This window comes from Panthera onca, chromosome X (assembly GCF_046562875.1).
Source record: "Panthera onca isolate mPanOnc1 chromosome X, mPanOnc1 haplotype 2, whole genome shotgun sequence".
NCBI classification, from domain to species: Eukaryota; Metazoa; Chordata; class Mammalia; order Carnivora; family Felidae; genus Panthera; species Panthera onca.
Window position 1 is genome coordinate 99,734,815 of NC_138357.1, and position 17,850 is coordinate 99,752,664.

The window sequence follows — 17,850 nt, forward strand, 5'->3', positions numbered from 1 at the left end:
TGAAGCATTCCAAATGGATATAATGACAACAATCTCAAAACTTGGCACTGTGTACCAGAGATATAGCCTCTGGTACTTCAGTGTAAGCCCCAGCTTTCTGGCCAGGGCGGTGGCAGACATGGCCCAATTCTAGTCTTTTGTAAAATAAAATGGCTTCTCTGCTTGAACAGGCATTATCTGTGGTTATGGGCCAAAGGGAAGGGTAGCAATATTACAGTGTGATATTGGTAATATGCCTTTTTGACTTTATGTCTAGGATGACTTCCTCATTAGCCACAAATGTCAGTACTAAAAATAAATATAGGACATAGAGGAAAATCAGAACTGGTTGTATTTACTTACTTTTTAGAACTATTTCCTGTGCTATAAGAACCCCCCTTCCTAATTAGGTCCTAGTCCCTTTTAATAAGTGTTATTCTCTTGGTGGCTTCTGATGAATTTTATTGGTTTCCCATATGAAATAAAGTATTACCATTTTCAGGATATTCGACATTTTGTGACTAGGGTTTTTTTGTATTTTTCTCTTGCTAAATTGCATAGGCATCACTTTGCACTCCTGTATTAGTCACTTATCAAATTGACTTCATAATGAAATTATTATTGTCTGAAAGACCTTTACCTAGAAAAACCTGCAACATTTATAAATGATATGTCAAGTACAGACCATGGGTCTGCAAAATTTAGCTGAAGGGTCAAAGCAAGCCCACCACCTGTTTTTGTAGATAAAGTTTTATTGGGACACAGCCATGCTCATCCATTTACATATCATCTTTGGCTGTTTTCACACCACGCAGCAGAGGTTGAATAGTTGTAAGAGACCCCGACCTGCAAAGCTGAAAATACTGTCTGGCCCTTTATAGGGAAAGTTTGCCTATTTTTTTCTGTCTTAGTTTGTTTTCACAAAATGCAAATGCCTGTATTTTAGCTATTCTTTGAGGATATTTAAAGTAGAGGAAAATGGGGCGCCTGGGTGGCGCAGTCGGTTAAGCGTCCGACTTCAGCCAGGTCACGATCTCGCGGTCCGTGAGTTCGAGCCCCGCGTCAGGCTCTGGGCTGATGGCTCGGAGCCTGGAGCCTGTTTCCGATTCTGTGTCTCCCTCTCTCTCTGCCCCTCCCCCGTTCATGCTCTGTCTCTCTCTGTCCCAAAAATAAATAAAAAACGTTGAAAAAAAAAAAAAAATAAAGTAGAGGAAAGTGATCAAGATCAATTCCTTTTTTATCTTGAGTGAAAAGTGGAAGCAGTCAAATGGATGGTATTTTATACATATGTATTGGGCTGTGTGAAAGAGCTTATCAGAAAAAAGCAATCTTTTAAGGTACTTTTTAAATGAGTGAATAGTTGTATCTTGACTTAAAATTAACTCTTTAAAAGTTCTTAAAGTAATTTGGAGAAAGTTGCTAAAAGTAATGATCATTTTATGAAAATAATGGTCCAACTAGAAAATATTCAGCATAGGCCCTTTTAAAGAATCTGATGGATGAACGGATGGATTTTTTTTTGTGCCCCAAACACTTTGATATAATGAAAATTTTACTTTTTCAGAAGTTTCAACTTAAACGTTTTCAGAACAATTTCTATTATGTTAAAGTGTAAAATAATTGTCCTATGTATAAACTTTTTCAAAGAAATTTGGAGACTTCCAAATGTAAGGATTATTCTTTTGGCTTTTTAATTTTTTTAAAAAATTTTTTTATTCTTTTGGCTTTTTAAATTCAAAGCTACATGCTGTTATGGAACAAAAAAGCCATAGTATGGCTATCCTTTTAAACTCTAGTTGAAAGCCAGATATACTTTTGTTTGAAGTTATATGCCTTTGTTACAAGTAGATGGCTGAAAAATACTCTCCAGTTTCTTGTGATTCACCTTTATATTTTAAGAAGTGTGGATTTTTTTTTTCTCTTTTCCCCTTGTTTGTTTGTTTCCTGAATACATGGTGAGTACTAATTCAGTGCTGGTTATAAATCCAGAATTTATTAAAAGGAAAGGATGTGGAAGAGGACTCTTGAGGTGGAGAAATACAAGTATAAATAAAAGGAGAAAATCCTAGGGAATTGTACGTTCCTCCACTCGTCCCTTATCCTACAGTGGTAAAGTGTGCACTTTGGAAGCTTTCTCGAGGGATAATTTCAGAGTGCAGCATCAAAATGTCATGAATTCTTGACTTTATATAGACTACATTGCAACTTAACTATGGATTAAAGTTTGTTTTCATTTTCTGCACATATATTAAAGTGAAGGCCAGAAGAGGCAGCCTGGGACTTCCAAAGGACCCCCGCTGAAGAATGTTATGGACAGTATCATTTTTTTGTGATGCTTCCTAAGCTGGGTAGTGCTTTCATATATTCACTTTGCTTCTTCTTAGAGAACATTCTACTCTTCTGTGGAAGGGGAAATGGGCCAATTTTCTGTCAGGCTATTTTTACATCTTTATAAGCAATGACACATGCATTTAAGTAAGGTTTACTTTTCACTCAGCACATGGGAGACAAAGTATCCATGTACAGAGACCTGTACATAGTAAGTGGTCAATATATGCTTGCTGTTTCCATGCATGAGTGAAGAAGAGGGCATGTCAGCTATTTAGAGTACCTTCTGGCTCCCTGGGAATACTTAATTTCACAAACCATCCTTGCAGTAAATACCACAGTAAGATTAGAATGAAATGAAAGAGAGGCAGAAAAAACAGCCGACAAATTCTCCTGCTGCCAATTTGCTGGGGGAGTTGTTTTAGAGAAAGGGAGGAAGAGAAGGCAAATATAAACTTGGTGTGTGTGGGGATTTTTGTTTGTTTTTTGTTTTTGTTTTTTGTTGTTTTTGTACAGAAAGGGCAGGCTTTACAAAAAAGGACAGAAAAAAAAGAGTGAAAGAATGTATTACAACATGGGTGGATATCAGAGACATGTAAGCCAGAAACAAAACAAATATCCCAGGGACACTTGCGTGGCTCATTCGGTTGAGCATCCAACTCTTGATTTCGGTTCAGGTCGTGATCTCATGCATGGTTCCTGAGATTGAGCCCTACCAGAGGTTAGCTCCCCCCGCTAACAGCACAGAGCCTGCTTGGGATTCTCTCTCTCTCTCTCTCTCTCTCTCTCTCTCTCTCTCTCTCATTCTCTCCCCCTTTCTCTCTGCCCCTCTCCCACTTATGCCCCTAGCACAGCTGTCTCTCAAAATAAATAAATAAACATTAAAAAAATAAACATCACACACTTAAAAGCCAGACACAAAAGAGTTCATGCCATTTACATAATAGGCACAGATAAATCCGAGGTATAGATGTCCATTACTAGCCTGGGTGGGAGGGTGATACTGAGTGGGGAGGAGGGAGAGGCATGAAGGAACCACGGTGATGGAAATGTTCTAGACCTTAATCTGGATGGTGGTTATATGAGTATATGAATATATCTAAAATTTCATCACATTCTCTACTTTCATATTTAAGATTTGTGAACTTTAGCTCAATAGAAAAAAACAGTAATCAAAATAGGTTATGGAAAGGATACCAAATTTACCATGAAGGCTTAATAGAGTCTGGAAAGCATGGCAAACCCCTGCTCTAAAAACACTGCTGAGCTTAGCATAATAGACTTTTCTGAAGAAGGACATTTATAGTAATTTTTGTTGTAAAAAATTTCAATTCCCAAAGGACGCTTAGCACACAGTAAGATCACATGTATTTAGATGCAGCAAGGTGAACATAGTTGTGTTGATTCTTTGAGGACTGACTGCTTAAAAGCAGTATCTTCTTTTCTTTCCAGACTGGCAGATTGCTACCCTGGCTTTACTCTTAGGCGGTGCTGCCATCATTCTTATTGCATTCCTGGTGGGTTTGATTTCTATCTGCGTGGGATCTCGAAGGCGCTTCTACAGACCTGTTGCTGTCATGCTCTTTGCAGCAGGTAAATATATATTTATTACTTTCAAACTGATATTAAAGTTTCATGAACCTTTCTACCATCCTGTCTTCTCATGCAAAAGCAGTATGTGGTTGCTGCATTACATACAAATTGAGAGACATTTGTTATATTTTAAGGTAAATTGGCTAAGGGTTTATCATATTATTAGTTTTCAGTGTGTTAAATAAGCATTTCACAGAGCATAGTGGCAATTTCTAAACTTCTAACTAAAACATGAATAAGTAATAGTTCTTGACAGGGCTGTTGCCTTACGAATTGCAGCAGATGTGTTTACGAACAGTCTTCACATTCAGTTTTTTTCCACTCCTTTTACCGCCCCCTTGGTGATCTTAAGGCAACATTATTGTTTTCTGACATGAAACTGAAAAACATTCCAATATGGATAGCCTTAAAGGTATAAATCTATTTGGAAATAAACATGGCTGTAATGAAAAATGATAATGTAGAACTCGAACCATCAGATAATTCAGTCGTATGAGGTCAATGCCATATTCATTAACTTAACAACCATCATTCTGTGAAGCACAGCTTGGATAAAAATATCAACCAAGGTAAGATGGAAGTTGTGCTGAAATCAAGGAACTATTTAGAAAGGAGGTTTAGAAGATTAAAAGTCCAGCACATTGTTATGTGTTTTAATTTTCATTTGTAAGAATAGCTTTGAATATATTGTTCTCTTCGATTCAAACTGAAATATTCCTGTGGTGCCTTCAGTTTACCCTGTCAGTCACATCTGATTTGAAGACTGCAAAATAAGCCCCCGTGACTGTCAATAATTAAGACACTGACAGAACCATCTAGGCTATTAGATGGATTTTTTTTTTTAAAGGCTGTTTAAAGATGGGAACAGATGAAATTTCTCAGTATTTGAAGGGTAGTTTGATCTAAAAATGTAAGATCAGAAGTATTCTGCTGCCCCCTGCTGTTTGTGTTCATTTTTTATACCCACAAAGACTGATCATAATGTAGGTGTCATAAAAATAAAGGTCCAAAGGCCTGAAGCAATCTGGAAAAACTGCTAATTCAAATCTCTTAAGTGACTTGCTCAAGATTACATAGTAGTTACCAGCAGAGCCGGGGCTGGGAGGCTACTGAATTTTAAACATGGCTCATTCGCTAATGATTTGTTCATTCAGCTGTTTATTAGGTACCTATTACAGAGTGTACACTGTATTAAGAGACCCATAAAACTAGCTAAGTATCACCACAGATACTTTCTAATAAGAGTAGAAAACACTATTACAAAAAATATTCTGAAAAAAATATTCTGAAGTCATAGGCAGTGACCATACTATGATTATTTTGTTGATCTCCTGTGTAATAAAGAACTGTATTGTGAATCATTTGGTAAACCTGAAAATTCTCCTAAAGATTCCATCACTATTCTTTAGTTTATTTCTTGGTTCATGGATTTCTCGTGGCTATTTCTATTTTTAGAATGAAATAACTTTAGATATTTTAATTTTAGTATAAGTTTGTCTTTGCAGCTAGGATTTATTAACATAGTGATTAGATAATTAATCATAATAGAATTTCTTGATAAATTGTTCTGAAATGATATACCATTCTTTAAAACTGGAATTATGTTTTGAATAATTCTTAGAATACTCAGATATTTCTGATTTTAGGAAGGTATAGAGGTACTTTAGACATTCTCTTATAAATATGGAATATTATTGTGCTACCTAGTTACTGTCTCATTTAGACTTTAACTTACCACCTACTAGCATATGCAGAATCTACATAGAAATCCAATTGTTTATAGCACCTATTATAAACATGCTTAGAAAAATAATTAGGAGTTTCTAGTTCTTTCTTTTTTTTTTTCCTCCTAGTTCTTTCTAAAGAAGCTCTGTATGTTTCCCAAGTATAGCAAAATTTATGAAAATGTGAAAATAAGTACTGGTTTTAACAGAAAGTATACTATAGATGAATATAAGTTATTAGGTACTGGGCTTGGTCAAAATAAAGATTTTTATTTAGCTCTAGCTACTACAAGTAGTAGTAAATTATAAAATAATGAAAGGAATCCCTACAGCAATATTCATATATTTATATTCTACCCACTGAGAGCTCAAGTGAGCATCATACTGCTACATTTTAAAAATGTACATGTGCTAAGGTATAATTTTACTCATTCTCTTTTGACACTGTGCTTATGGAAGCTTTTTTGAAATAACCATTAGTTTTGTGTTCACTTTGGACATAAGCAAGGTAAAACTTACTGGTGATTTGAAACATGTCACAAAAGGTTTCTCTCTGCCATCTGAGAAACCATTAAAGAGTTGCCAGTAGCTGATTTTGGAAAAGATACTCATTACACATAATAATCCATTATTGATTTGGGTAGAAGATTAACAAATTTGGGAACTCTGCCTACTTGAAACAATGCTAGTTAAAATCATGGCTGTTGATTTTGCTTGCCTCATAGTAAACATACTTACTCTATTGGTTGGCTTGTCTCACTTGTAATTCCGTTTAGTGATTGTTTGTAAATATTTATTTGGGGCCCTTTTACCTTTTTGCTCATCTTGGTCTGCTTGAAAATGGTCTGTGTTTCTCCTCTTTTCTCAAAATGTTTTTTTTTTCCCCAAATAATACCAAGCCTTATCTTGGTGTCCACACACAGATCTTGTTATCTGTCTCAGCAAAGAAATAATCTTTGCTTCTGCTGAAACATGCAATACATAAACTCAAAACAAGCATAGCACTACCACTTGGAAACATCTCTACACAGGAGTATATAATTCATTCAGTACTGTGTGCTCTGCCTGGTACAACGAGGTGGTCAATAGATAGTTGAATCAATGATGGAAAGATGACTAAGGTGTGTGGCTTATAATTTGACAGGGAAAACAGGCATGTAAACAAGCTAACTATAATCCAATTTTTCTTAAACCATTTCTCTCTCTGCAGTTTATGAAGCAGTAAAATTTATGTGAGCACAAAGCTCAGACCAAAAAGAGGTCGAAAAAGTAATAATTATAAAAATTATTTTTTCTTTTATTCATGTTTTCATTCATTTATTTAACAAATATATGTTGAGCACCTATAGTATGTAACTGTACTACTTTGGTGTTAGATTATGTACTCCAAGGGTATTTACTAAAAGCTGATGATTAAATCTCATAAAGGTTTTTCATCGTCCCTTTTTCTCTGAAGTCCTTAATTTAGGGTGGGCTCGTTACCTGCCTGGATAGTTGCTAGAATTGCGGAGAGATAGTCATCACTCAGCCCATCTCAAACAGTGTCCTGGGGTGCCTGGGTAGCTCAGTTGGTTAAGTGTCCGACTCTTGATTTCTGCTCAGGCTCTCATTGTCAGGCTCTGTGCTGACTTCTCAGAGCCTGCTTGGCATTATTTCTCTCCCTCTCTTTCTCTCTCTGCCCCTCCCCCTGCTCTCAAAATAAATAAATAAACATTAAAAAATAAAATAAAACATTGTCCCATGTTCCACAACTCCCTCACTGGTCCTAGAAGTCTAGACTTCAGAATAAGATATTTGTAATAACAATGCTGGCAATACTAATGAATTGAGCACCTACCATGTGTTGCACTGCTAGACATTCAGTATATACTATCTCTCTTATAAGATGAGGTATTTCTTTTCCCCATGTTATCAATGAAGAAATACGTTCAGAAAGGTCAAGTAATTCCCCAGAGTTATCCAATAGATAAGTTGCAGAGCCAGGGTTTCAGTTCAGGGCATCTATCTCAGTTGAAAGTCCACATGGGGGTTCACAAGTCATCTTTACTTGGTTACATATAACACATAGAAAAAGAAGTGCAGAATCAGCCTTGAATTTTGAATGCAGCTGCCAACTGTGCACTGCAGTTGGAGTCCATCCTGTTATTCCTGTTACTCCATCTCTTGGGGGGCAACACCCAAGGGAGTAAGCAATGGGAGATGTCATAAAGTCCACAACTTGATCAGTGCAACATGACTCAATCAGAGCACATCATGAAAGTGTGCAAGTTTCCAATACAGATGACTGTAGCCCGTTTCTTATTGTGTAACTGACAATGATCAGTGAGATATGATGGGATTATGATAACTGGCATCTAGTTCTCACTAAACACTTAGTGAAATTAAAGGAGTTGCCTCATTCTGAGTCCTCCTCTTTTATTGTCTGGTTTTGCAGATCTTTTTTATTCCCCAGGGGGACTTAGGATGATTGTTTCCATTTTTTCAAAGGCCTTTAGTACAAATTGCGAATTCTCAGTCTTATAATTCAGATTTTAAATAACGGAATCCCCACTAATTTTATTAATGATATTTCCTTTCTGTTTTATGTGCAAAAAGCCTTCTGCAATTAAGTGTTTATACAGAATAGTGATTTCCCCCCTCCCCAGGGTCCTGTAACTGCTTTCCACCTCTGAGCTATATCTGATGAGAGGCTTGTGTTTTGCAGCCCTCCTCACCATCCTGTCACACGTATGAGGTGGCTGAAAGTATTTTCAGTCTAGATTTTGGCAGAAAAATCAGTGTCCAGTTTAGATTTCAAACTAAAAAGGAATTCTACTCACAGATCTTTATCAGTATGAAACTATTCTCTGGCTAGAACATTTTATAGTATCAGTGCAGTAATTAATTTCATATGTACTACAACTCTCAGTAGTTACAGATGAAATTTCAAAAGGAAAAGGAGAAGACTTCATATTAACCCTTTATGGGCAAATGTTTCATTCTCCAAAATGCCATTTTCTTTTTGTAAGTTTGGCATTTAGGGACTTGGCTGGTAAGTCCTATCAATTCTGTCTCTAAATTATCTTCTAATTCTATAGTTTCTTTTATGTACCACAATTGCTGCCTTAGTTGAGGGTATAACTCTTCCTCATGTAGAACATCTCAGTTCCCAAATTTGAACTTACCCTACTTTATTTTTCAAATTTTAATATCCGACTTAAAATGTGTACATGACTTTCCTTCATTTCCCTTTCCTAGAATCCAGTTACTGAGTTTATCTTTTATCGTCTTTTCTTCCCATTCTCTGACCTGTGTCCATGCGTTGACCAGCCTCCTAAGTGCCTTCCTTCTCCAGTCTTCTTCAGTTTATAGTCTATCTTGCACACAAACGCATGAGGTGTAGTTCTCAAATACAAATCTGGCCTTGTTGCTTCTCCCTTTGGCTTCCCCAGAGGCAGAACCTAAGTCAAGAAGACAGTACAAACACTTAATCTGGGAGGTAAAAGAAGGGAACAGAAGGTGAGACAGCAAAGGGAAGGGAGCCAGTAAAGAGTACATTATCAAACCAGTTGTTGCCGTACACAGCTGGAGCTTCTCTTGGAAAAATTCTGGAAACCAATTTTACAACACACACCTCAGAGTTATTTCATTGGAAGGACTAGGGAACTGGGGTATTTAGAAACGATATTCTGAGAGTCATTGGTAAGGGCCAAGGTGATGCTGGGGAGACAGCAGTATTAATTTCTCAGAGCACCAGGCTACAATCAGGCAAAGTAGCTTTAGTGGCCAGAGGAAAAGTGAAGCCAAGAAGGGCAGGTGGTGCTCACAGCTGGAAGTCGGGCTGACATGCACTGGGGTGATGAAGATAAAAGTCTATGGGTAGGGTGCTGACAGCATCTACAATTAATCTCTGAGGGGCGCCTGGATGGCTCAGTCATTTAAGTGTATGACTTAGGCTTAGGTCAGGATCTCATGGTTCTTGAGTTCAAGCCTGTCATGGGCTCTCTGTTGTCCTCTTCCCACCCTGCCCCTCCCCGACTCTCTTTCTCAGAAATAAACAAACATTTAAAAAATACTTTATTAGAGGGGTGCCTGGGTGGCTCAGTTGGTTAAGCATCCGACTTTAGCTCAGGTCATGATCTCACAGTTCATGAGTTTGAGCCCCACATCAGGCTCTGTGCTGACAGTTCAGTCTGGAGCCTGTTTCCCATTCTGTGTCTCCCTCTCTCTCTCTGCCCCTCCCCCACTCACGCTCTCTCTCTCTCTCTCTCTGTCTCTCTCTCTCTCAAAAATAAACATTGAAAAAAAAATTTTAAAATACTTTATTAGAAAAAAATAAAAATAATCTCTGAGATGTCTCCCTATAGAATCCAATCTATTATTTTTATGACACACTAAGCCTTTTAGAGTCTGAACCAAACATTTCTATGTGAATGTAGCCTTTATTCCAACCCTGTGACGTTTCTATAGGTACATCCTCTTATACTGCTAAGCTTTGTACAAGCTGCTGCTTTTTCCTAGAGGTCTTTTCATCTTTGTCTGCTGACCAAGTCCCATCCAGTTCAAATGGTGCTTCCTCTCGGAAGCTTTCCCTTCTTTCTCCAGGCAAAAATGGTGTCTGGAATATTGAGTTCAGTAAATGTGGAATGAATGGATAAGTGAACATGCCTCTACTATTAGTGTTGAATACATTCGTTTGTAATTACCTGTGTGTATGTTTCCACCATAGAGCATGAAATATGACTGGTCAAGGGCCATGTCCTATCTGTCTTACCCCTTTCACCTACTACACACACACTGAACATCCGATAAATGTTTGTTGAAATATCCCATTATAAGAAAATGTTGAATATTTCAATACTGAATGTTTTCTGTTTCAATATTGAAACACTAAAAAATATCCCCTTAAAACTAGACATAAGACAAAATTAGTACCTCTAAGTTCTTGTCATGCTTCTAGCCACCAATTTCATGCTTAGTAGTTTTGTTGCCTCTTTTCAAACAAGTGGAGAGAGGTATAAAATGAACTTCACATTCCCTTCAAATTCTAAAATGCTCCACAACTTTACTCATGTTGCGTCTGACATAGAGCATAGAGAATACCACATACAATGCCTATTATGTTTCATTGATTGGTGGTAAAGTAGAAATATCAGTATGATGATATTTTCTTGAGTCCTGAACTCTTCAGGTTTTTTTTTGTTTTTGTGTTCTTTTTTTTTCCCACAGCATCTACAAAAGGCAAGGAGGCATTTTTACCTGTGTATGTGTATTTTTATTAGATGGAGAAAGTTATTTACAAATGCAGGCTTAAATATGTTTTTTTTTCTCAATTTTGCTATTACATGCATTTCAGTGATTCTAAAGAGAGAAAAATAATTCAGAGGCATAAAACATCTTAGGGTAATTTTCATCTGGCTACAACACAATAAAGTTTTATCTCTAAGAAAGCTGCTCAGGAGAATATGCCATTGGAGCCTAATGCAGTTGTATTTCCACTTTTCCACTGGAGGGAAATTATATCATTGTATTATACCATGGAGGCCAAATACTTGCTAAATAAAACACATTGAAATGAATATTAAAAGCAGTCTAGGTAAACAACTCACCCTAGAGACTGGCTGTGTCACAAAAGAACCCATAGAGCCCTTCTAGAGTAGAATTCAGATCAGTTATTGCTTCTGTGTTCAAACTCCTTTAGCAGCTGTCCATCACACTTAGAATAAAATCTATACCCCTGCCCACAGTTCACAGGGCCATTCCTGAATGGGCCTCTGGCTCTCTTTTCCGTCTCCTCTCCTACCAGTCGCCACCGTGTTCTCTGTCCTGTGACCACAGCATCCTTACTGATGCTCCACTACAACCAGCATGCACCTGCGTCACGGGTTTTATGCTACCTGTGCCATCCACCCGGATTGCTCACTCCTCACTATAGTGGCCTGCACCCCTAACTTCATTCAGGACTGTGTTCAAATGACTCCTCCCTAAAGAGGCTTTCTTCAGCTTTTGATCTGAAAGAGCAGCCTGTATCCCTCGATCTTGTTTTTTTGCTTTCTTGTATTATCATGTCTGCCATATCCTGTACTTATTTAACTAATGGGGGTAGCAACTTTTGTTTTCAGTGCCTTAAACTGTATCACTTTAGAAACATTCAAACATTCTTATTGAATGAATGAATTTGTTGAATGAGTAAATGAATTACTATTCCTAATTCACTTATATTTCAGTCACATCCTGGTAGGATCAGGCATCCTTTGACTAGCAACCAGAGTAGAGAAACCTGAGGACAAATGCCTTTTTTAAAAAACTTAGTAACTTTGGAATTTGTTTTCTGTAGTTCATGGTTGATAGGAATTGACTTCTTGTTCTTTTTAAGACATTTAAAACATGAAAGCACTCTTTCCCTCACAAAGACACAGAGCCTGCTGAATTTTTTAAAATTAGCACATATTTACACATATTTAGCACTTACTGGCTGTAAGTAGAGGAAGTGTGGGTTATATAATGGGTTGTCAGTTGTCCTAACATGGACTTAAAATCTTTTCTGAGATTTTTAAACTATAAACAAGGTGTGGTTTCCATTTTGGATGTCAAGAGATTCTCCTTTTATACGGATCTACTTGTCCATCCACTCTCCATGGTGTGGAAGTGTGGTAGGCCACTGCCGATCTGGAGCAGTGTTGAGTTACATGGCAAAAATGTTTCAAATTCTTATACCCAGCTCCAGAAAGGTTACTTGACCCCTAGTCAGAGCCATAGAGAAAGTAATGATTGTGTGGAATCATGCTCTCAGGGGTTTTCTGGAGTTCATCAGCTTTATACTAGAAATAGAGGACCATTAATGACTTGCTAGGAACATTAATCATATTGGTAATAAAGATCTTTTATAGGTACTGAGAATTGATGAGCATAGACTTTAAAACGCAGAAGTCCAGCTTAATTAAACACACTATCCATCCTATTGCTTTTTAAAAAATTTAATAAAGTGTATCTTTTTTACTATATCAAATTTTATTCTTGTCTCAATTGTTCACATTTTTGTTGTACTTTTGGAATTTACAGCATCTTTAAGGTGACTCAAATAATAATCATTTTAACCAAACATTTATTTTATGTAGCAGGGTGGCAAACTTTGTTTTATAAAGGGCAAGATAGTAAGTACTTTGGGCTTTGTGAGCCACATGGTTTCTATTGCAGCCACTCAACTCTGCTATTGTAGTGCGGACAATACATAAATGAATGAGCCTGGCTGTGTTCCGGTAAAAGTTTTTTTCAGAAACAGCAAACCAGATTTGGTAGTTTGCCAAGCCCTGTCACATAGTACCCCAGATTTTTTTAAAGATCGTAACTTGAGGGTGGAAGCTGTCATATGGTAGAGAATGAGGCAGACACATCCCATAAATGATAGTTAAGTTGATTTAAATACAATAGAAATTATATAATATTTGATCCCACATGAAGTTATGATTTTGAGTGAAAGATATCATCTCTTGTGTAATCCCATGTCTCCCATATAGAAATAGCCACAGGATAAATACCACTTTAATTTTAGATATATTAAAAAACACCCTTGCCTTTCCGGATTATTTGGTTTGTTTTATTTTATTAGTTATGACTCATCACAGTTTCTCTTTAGCCCTGACTGACAGCCAACTAAGAATTAAGATTTAGCTAAGAACTAAGAGCTAAGTTTTGTGCTCTACTGTAGTAGCCATCATTAGTTTATGTTTTCAGTACCATCATCTCCCAGGCCTTCATTGATTTCATTCTGTTTTGAAAGTAGGTGAAGAATGAATATATAGATGTCATCTATCTCATGCAAACGTATTATTAAATGTCACTTCTTGAAAAATGAGCCCCTTTTTAAAGATTAGAGGAAAAGGATGGAAATAGTTTTTGAACAGAGGAATATAAGTAAAGACATCCACAGTAGGAGTTGCTGGAATGGTCAGCTGAGTTACATGGTATTGAGAATCAGCAGCAAGAAATAGCATGTCTTGAATCACAGGTTGACCAGTTTCATCAGTACAAATGAGTTCAAATTCCTCAACTCCTCAAGAGCTTAAATAAATCACAGGCATTTTAGCTGGCATTTGGGGTCACTGTTCTTGGGGAGCTATTTACAGGTTTTGTATAGTGGAACAGTTTAGTGTATGGGACCACTGTATGCCATAACAGTGATAATTATACATGTATGTTTGTAAAGTGTGAATCACTACTTTGTATGCTCAAATAATTATATTGCACTAATTATTTCATCAAATACCATTATACTGAGGTACTAATTATTAAGAGTAATTGCTACTATATTGTGAAACAGTGTTAAAAAATTGTTAATGTTTTGAGGTGTGCCATCTGGAAATAAGCAGTGTTTCAAATTTTTTGGCTTTTATGTTTGATTAGAAAGTAATTCTCATATATATATTTATATGTTATATCATTTTATTTTCTACAAATAACATTTTTCTAATTTTGATTTGCTTTCCTTTCAGTTGTTTTACAGGTTTGCAGCCTGGTCCTTTACCCAATCAAGTTCATTGAAACTGTGAGCTTGAAAATTTACCATGAGTTCAATTGGGGTTATGGCCTGGCCTGGGGTGCAACTATATTTTCGTTTGGGGGTGCCATCCTTTATTGCCTGAACCCTAAGAACTATGAAGACTACTACTAGAACCGACACTCAGATTTTCAAAACAACCAACCATCCAACAAAAGGATTACGTCTGTATCTTTTCTAACTCACTATTTTCTAAAACACTTGTGGAGCATCAAGCAGTTTGCTCAGTTGATTTAATATCTTTTGCCTTTTGGCTATCAACACCGTAACCAGCTTTTACATTCATTTTAGGGACCTGCACAAATTAAGAGAGCTGATTAGACATAGGCAAATGCTGCAAACTTGCAATATGTTCATGTCATTTTTCTTGACAAGTGAAGGGTCTGTATGACAGCAACCATTGTGAGAAGCTAGTTGAAATGAGAAATGCCTGAATCTCCTATTGCCTGCAGGGGAACAGCTGGCATAAGCAACATTTAGAAGTTCTTTGCTCTGACAAGGATTCCACTGTTGGAGTCCTTTATCACCTGCTTACCCAATGACTACATTGGCCATTGGTTATTTGCTTGAATGAGATTTTGAAAAGTGAACTGCCCTTCAGCACTTAATGGGAGTTCTGAATGTAATTGGTTAATGGTACAACTTCCACCTTTAAGAATACTCTATTTTAATGGGAGGCAATGCTTTGGCAATCAGCAGCTCCCGGGGAAGGGAGTCAAGACTTGGAGACACGTGCTTTTCATTATGTGGTTAGAAATTGTGCCTCAGCCATATCTAGAATGAGGAAAATTGGGAGTCTTTACTTTCCCTGGGGCAACTAGAAAGAAATATGCATGAGTTGCTTTTGTCCTAAGTACCCTTTATGTCATTTACCAAACATGACAGCAAATAATTGTGCGTATGTAACAAGCTTAAATATTTTTATAAAGGTGAACCATTAGTATAAATGGTAATAAGTTGTTCCCTGGCCCTATACATGCATTTGCCTATTACACGTAAAAGTAATATTTGCTCTAGTGAAGTGATTTGAACACTAACCTTGTACACGTTAAGAGGCTTAGACTGGTATTCACACTTACTTACTGTACAAAAGTACATATACCTTAAAGCTTTTGCTCTATGTTCTCTACTGTTTCACTGGAAAGTTTTAATAGAATTGTATAAGAAGAAAAACTGAAATGGTGTTACTCTGAAAATTCATGATTCTTCTGTAAGCACTGTAGTTCAAAAGAGAGTAGCAATTAGAATGATCGTTTTGTTAAAAATTCAGTAAAATAGAAGGCTGCTTTTTTCAAGTACTTTAAATGTCTTTATTAAAAAAATAAAAGAATAGCGATAGATTTCTATAAATGTCTAAATGTCTCAGTAGAGGAGTAGAATTCATCTGGTTATCACCTGGTCCTCTGGAGTTAACTAATGGGCTAACTGATTTGTGTACACAATTATGATGGATTTATGTCAAAGGAATCATTTGTTGGCTGTTCAAATGGAAGGAAATATCAGTAATAGGGAATGAGTTTGCAACTAATCTCACCCTGCAAACTTGTGTTAATCCTGTTGAATATACAAATTTGGATAGTTTAATTGTAAACATATTTTTATATCAAATATACAGTTCTAATATGAAAGTTATAAATAGTTATTTTTGTTAACAAAAACACTAAAACAGTATGTTCTGGTTTTGGCCCTTTTGCAGAAGGAAGCATTGGAAAAATCATTTAAAACGTACTTATGTTCTATTGTATTGCAAAATCCGTTAAGAGCAGGACCACATCAATAGTATTTAATAATTTGCTTTACCTCCCAAAGCAGAGTTCTGCCTTCACTTTGTCTTAAGAACTGTTGCCAAAACAACAGAAAAAAAAACTATTTTATTATTCAAATGCTTAAAAAAAAAACCTTATCTTGTGACTTTTCTATAGAATCACAAAGTAAATATCAAGAAGCAGGCTTAATCTTATTTTAGCAATGACAGACAAAAGGAATTAAATGCATCCTAGAGAGAAACCTTTATTAAAGTATATGATTCTCTATAGAATCATGAGAAACTATGGGTAGAAATTTTGCAGAAAGATATTAGTATTATAGAATCTTTTGAAGCAATTTTCTTGAGAAATAGTAAAATCTGGGCCAGACAGTCTTGCAGTTAATTGCGTATTGTCAGGGCAGCATGAGAAATACGGTATTTGTCAAATGGGGATTTCGTCTCCTACACCCTCTCTATTGTGAGAGAGTCTCTTTATTCCTGAATAATGGAAGAATAGTACTTTGGTGCTGACATCAATGAGGCACTTTTCTTGGTCCTAGTAGAGGATGCAGTGTGCTGTTAGACCAATATCACATCTCCAGTCTTAGCAAGTTTTCATTGTCTGTCAATATGACAGGCTGGAAAATGACAGAATACGTTATAGGCTTAAGGCACACGTATTTGCAGTTCACTGAAAAGTAGATTTCTTACATGACTTTTTCCCCCTTCCCAGTGAAGAGCCCTATGCTATATTTCTACCGTCACTAATATTTGAAAGTATTTCATTGCTAACAGTCTCAGTACAACATGAAAGGTGTTGATCATCCAAAATACTGTTTTGTCTATCAGAATAAACACAAGTGAATTTTCACCTACATTATGTCGTTGCAGCTTTAGGTTTGTTTGATGTTTTCTTACAAGCAAAACTGTTAACTACAAATCCATTGTTTATCTTAGATATATACACATACACACATAGAGCATAAAGTACTCAGCAGGGCTAGTTATTTGGATTTCTTGCACAACTATTTAGCTTTTTGTAAGTTCAACATGTAAATTTTAAAAGACAAATATAGAGAGACCTATGTGTTTGAAATATAAATGATATATATGGATTAGCATGTACCTGTATATTATTAAACATGCAATGAACTGACTGGTAAGTGACGTCTAATTGTATGGCTAGCAATGTAATTTATTCAGACTGTATTTTTGTACAGAGCAGCGCACACTAACCTATGCCTCTGTGTCCTCTTTAATGCCTAAAACTGTGCCTAGAAATTTCATCTGTCTTAATAAAATTATACTTCATGCTGTTGATGCTATAGTTTCTCTACTGCTGTTCTATATTTATTATTTTTAAATATATGACATGTTTACTACTTAAATATGAATCCATGGTATTCTGGTTATTTTTTCTAACAGTCCTCTGGGGGAAACCTGTTTATCACTCCAGTGGTTTTGAGTTTGCAGTTTCACGAATGGTTCTTCATTTCATGGTTTTTGTAGCTGACATGAAGTTATCTATGTGGAAAAAATAAAAATAAAAGTGGTTTCACCGATGTGGTGTGACCTGTGTCTTCTCTACTGTGTAGACCTATTAACAGGTTCCTAAATTACATGTCTTCAGTTCACATTTTCCTTTACAATATATACTTTTTCAAAAACAGAACATAATATGACATGTTTATTTATGTAAGACTTTTTAAAACTAGTTCTGTTTTCATATTCTCTCCCAAGATTCTTTTCTGTCCTCTGCAGGTGAGTTATATGAACAATAAAAGAAAGAATGTTGACTTGAAACTTTGTTTTGAAATGCACTGGGAGGAGATAACAGAGTAGGCTATCCTTTTTCCACCTCTACTGACACAATTAGAAACAGGAGTAGCAAGGGGTTGATAATTCTATTTTGGGTTTTGTTTCATTTTCAGCATTTGCAAGGT

General features: G+C 36.3%; 1 protein-coding gene across 1 annotated transcript in view; it reads left to right on the forward strand.

Moving 5' to 3' along the window:
* The window catches only part of TMEM47 (transmembrane protein 47), a 30,534-nt gene extending 13,065 nt beyond the window's left edge, over positions 1 to 17,469 (forward strand). The window contains exons 2-3 of the mRNA XM_081794144.1: positions 3,760 to 3,900; positions 14,096 to 17,469. Coding sequence (XP_081650270.1) covers positions 3,760 to 3,900; positions 14,096 to 14,274 — 320 coding nt within the window. The 3' untranslated portion in view covers positions 14,275 to 17,469. The remainder of the gene's footprint in view (positions 1 to 3,759; positions 3,901 to 14,095) is intronic.
* Positions 17,470 to 17,850: the final 381 nt, after the last annotated feature.